Below are 3728 nucleotides of genomic sequence, written 5' to 3'. Positions count from 1 at the left end.
GCCAGCAGCGGAGCCGTACCGCGTCCTTCCCTCCCTCCTGGCGAATGGGCAGTGTTTGCAGAGTAGGACCTTCCTGCCGAGGAAAGCTCCTGTAGCCCCTCCAACGCTGAGAGATGATTAGTGAATGGTTTGGGTCATGGATTTTTTTTTTTCTTTCTTATTTTTTCCCTTTTCTAGAAGCAGGGCAGGCGGACCAACGCTGAGAGATGATTAGTGAATGGTTTGGGTCATGGATTTTTTTTTTTTCTTTCTTATTTTTTCCCTTTTCTAGAAGCAGGGCAGGCGAAACTGCTTGATCATGCTGTGCTGCTGCAGGTGATCAAAGAACAGCAGGTACAACAGAAGCAGCTACTTGACCAGCAGGCAAAACTGCTGGCTGTAATTGAAGAGCAGCACAAGGAGATCCACCAGCAAAGGCAGGAGGAGGGAGGAGAGGAGAAGCCAAAGCAAGGTAAGGACATCACCAAAGAGCGTGACCCCTCCACAGGCTGATCGCTGCTCAAAGCAGCCTTAAAATCAGGCTGGGAGAGATCCGAGTCCCTTTGGCACACGGCAGAGTCCGCTCTGCAAAAGCCATTTCTCTTGTCTGACCCTGACCTCTGAGGTGGGGATCCCCGGCCCCTGATCGCAGGGATAACGCTCTCCCCCACGGCTCTCCTTGTTTTCCCGCGTGGCCATTGATGGTGTGATCTCTTCTCCTGTCCCCTGTTGTGCAGAACGGGGTGGCGGGAGAAGGGAATCTCTCACTCGTAAGAAAAAGCTTTTACGTGTTGGTTTTTGTTCTGCAGTGGAAACGCAGCAGGAGCCCGCTGTGCCCCTCTCCAAGAGCAAGGAGGACGAGGGTCTCGGAGCTAAGCAAGAAGCTGCTGCAAAGCAGCTCAACAAAGAGCTGTTGGAGCACGCTGCGCAGGGCCCGGGCAGGCAGCCTGCTGACTCCGTGGAGCAGCGCAGGGGGACTGCAGGAAAGCTGGAAGAGGATGGGCACAGACGTGAGATTCCTGGGGTTCCTCCCAAGGAGCGGAAGGTGCCGCCGCAGGAGAATGACAGAGCTGTTAAAAATCCTGCAGAGAACTGGGATCCCCTTCATGGGGATGCTCAACACATTCCAGCAGCCAGAAACCACCTAGAAAAGAAGCCCTTGGCGGAGGATTTAGGAGGAGATCACGAAGCCAAAGCTGGAAGAGACGTCCACGAGAAGAAGAATTCCCTGAAAGCCGTGGAAGTAGCTACAGCTCCCATCCAAAGAGAACAGCTGGGGGCTGCCAAAGTTCAGGGAGTGGCAGGAAAGAGTCTGGAAAGAGACTCAGGAACAGACCTTAAAGCCAAAGCACTGAGTCAGGTGGAGCCCAAAGACCTGGCAGTTGCGCTGGACTCCTCCAGTAAAAGGAACGTGGCAGAGAGCGAGCAGCACCTACGGGAGCGTCAGAGAGGTGCAGACGCCGAGGGAGGCGAGGGTGCTGGCAGGCGGCAGCAGGCCTTGCAGAAGGACCTGGCTGGCAAAGGGGAGCTAAAGGAAGAAGCTCTTCGGGAGAACGTGGCCCAGGACCCGCAGGGAGGTCTCCGGAGCAAGCAGAGGCATGGGAATGGGGGTCTCTCAAACGACGCTGAGAAGAAACCGGGCCCTGAGAACGCTCCTGCCCAAAAGCCCGAGAGAGGAGCAGCTGCCCAGGGGGAGCAGAAGCTGGACCACGATGTCAAACCAAACCGGGACCTGAAACTGCAGGCGGACCTGGACCTCCGCCGAAGGAGACGGGACCTGCTGCCTCCCGAGGAGGAGGAGGAGGAGGAGGCTGCACAGGGGGCGGGGGTCTTCATTGGCCTGAACCCCCTTCCAGATGTGAAAGTAAATGACCTCCGGAGTGCTCTAGAGACACGATTAAACCAAGTTGCGGAGGGGGCTCAGCAGGTGGTCCACAGCCGGCAGATCAAGCAGATGACGCAGGCGGACGGGAGCATGTGAGCGGGGTGGTCGTGCTCGGTGGGTGGCTGCGGGTGTTGGCCACAGGCACGAGGCTGAGGAGCTCCGTAGGGAAGGTTCAAGTTAACCAGCTGTTTTTTTGGCCACTGTTGCTCAGGCAGAGGTTGGTCTAAGCCAGCAGCACTTTGCTGGACGCAGTGCTTGGACCCACGGGATCTCCTTGGACTTGTCAGCACCGTCCAGGGAACCGTGGGCTTCTCGAGTCTCTGTGACGGTAGCACCTCCCTGTGTGTGCTTGCAGGTGGCTGAGGAGATTGCAACCGTGAAAGAAAAGCTCTCGCTGTCCTCTGGCTTTCAGAGGTTGCCATCTACCTTGGTTCCCTGCCAGGCCAGCTTTCAAGGACCTTTTTCAACATCTCGTTCATATCAAATTGCCTTCTCCATCTGGCTCTCGACTCCCCTTTCAGAACCGAGGTGGTTGTCCACGAGGTTCCCCTGCCTGCTTGGAAAAGCTTCTCTGGCACCTGCCTTGGGTTCCCTCGCCCAGGCTGTGTGGGGCTTCGGGGCAGAGGTCTGGGGCCGCGGGAGGAGGGGAACCAGGGATCGCACATCTCGGGAAAGGCTTTATTCTGGGAAAGCATCAAGTCATGAGTTGAGGACCAGCTTAGCCAACTGCTTTGGTGTTTCTCTTGAAATGGGAGCTGTTAGTCTTGCATGTTTAGGAGATAGTTGTGGTTTAGGAACCTAGTTTAGTAGAAACGCTGCCTTAAACGGGCACAACTGCTGCTGTTGTGCTGCCTCTACTCCCAGGGATTTAATTGGTTGGCCACACACTAGCAATAACACGGAGCTTTGCTCTCGCCACCCTCCCCGGATGCTCAGCTCTCATCTGTGCTTTCAAGCTTGACTTCTCCTGTCCAAAGTGCATTATGAAGCTCAACCCGGGGGCTGCAGACTGCCCCCTCCCCCCAACCAGCTTGATTTTTCTGCAAGAGGTGACTAATTTGGTAACAAAAGACGTGGCTTAAAAGGGGCGGACTCGGGGGCTTGGCTCAAGCGTACCTACCTCTTCTCTCTGTAACGCGGTGGAGCGTGTTTGTTTTGTGTGCTCTTCCCAGCCCCCCTCTGCGCCGTGTTTTACATCCATAGATGTCAGTACTCTGCCCCTGGAAATGTATTTTACGAGCGAGGAAGGGAAGAGCTTCTATGAGAGCCCTGGTTCGTTTCAGGCTCCCAGACAGTGATTCATCCCTTTGTGTTTTTTTTTTTTGTTTGTTTTTACTTCCTGACTTGCGAATGTAAGAAATCAAATCCCAAAGCTCTCACTAGAATGGCTGAAATTTCCCAGCCTGGAGTCTACAGACCTCATCACTGTGGTGGTTTTTATATCCGTATCTCAAAGTGTCTTTGGTAAACTAGCCTCGTGGAGTTCGTGTCCGATGGGACCTCGCAGAGCCAGGGGTGGGTCGTTATCGGACACGCAGGACTGTCACACCGGTTCTGCTCACTTGGGAACTCTGCTGCCGCCTGCCTTGGACGTGTGCCTGTTGCTCGAAGGATGTCACCTTAATTTCTTATTAAAACGACACAGAGCCACAGGGCAACGGCCACGGACTTGGGCGTACTTCTTCGGGAGGACCACCCACGCTAATTTTCCGTGACTGTCATGGCCTTAACCCTCAGGACTCCCCCCATAGTACAAGTGAGCTTCTCCATTACGCCATCTGAAAGCACAAGCAACGCGGCCGGGAGTCCCGGAGCCACTCCGCAGCCGTCCCCGGTACGTGTCTGTCGGGGCAGGGAGGGCAGC

At 55.4% G+C, this 3728-nt stretch overlaps 1 protein-coding gene across 1 annotated transcript; it reads left to right on the top strand.

Annotated features, from left to right (window-relative positions):
• Positions 1-271: 271 nt before the first annotated feature.
• Positions 272-1960, top strand: LOC104073366 (putative sodium-coupled neutral amino acid transporter 10; the record flags this gene model as incomplete). Its single annotated transcript, XM_009573091.1, has 2 exons — positions 272-451; positions 789-1960. Coding segments are annotated over 2 exons (1352 nt in total), but the record flags the coding sequence as incomplete, so codon positions are not given.
• Positions 1961-3728: the final 1768 nt, after the last annotated feature.

This window comes from Fulmarus glacialis, unplaced genomic scaffold (assembly GCF_000690835.1).
Source record: "Fulmarus glacialis isolate BGI_N327 unplaced genomic scaffold, ASM69083v1 scaffold31952, whole genome shotgun sequence".
NCBI classification, from domain to species: Eukaryota; Metazoa; Chordata; class Aves; order Procellariiformes; family Procellariidae; genus Fulmarus; species Fulmarus glacialis.
This window is presented reverse-complemented; position numbering and strand designations above follow the sequence as displayed.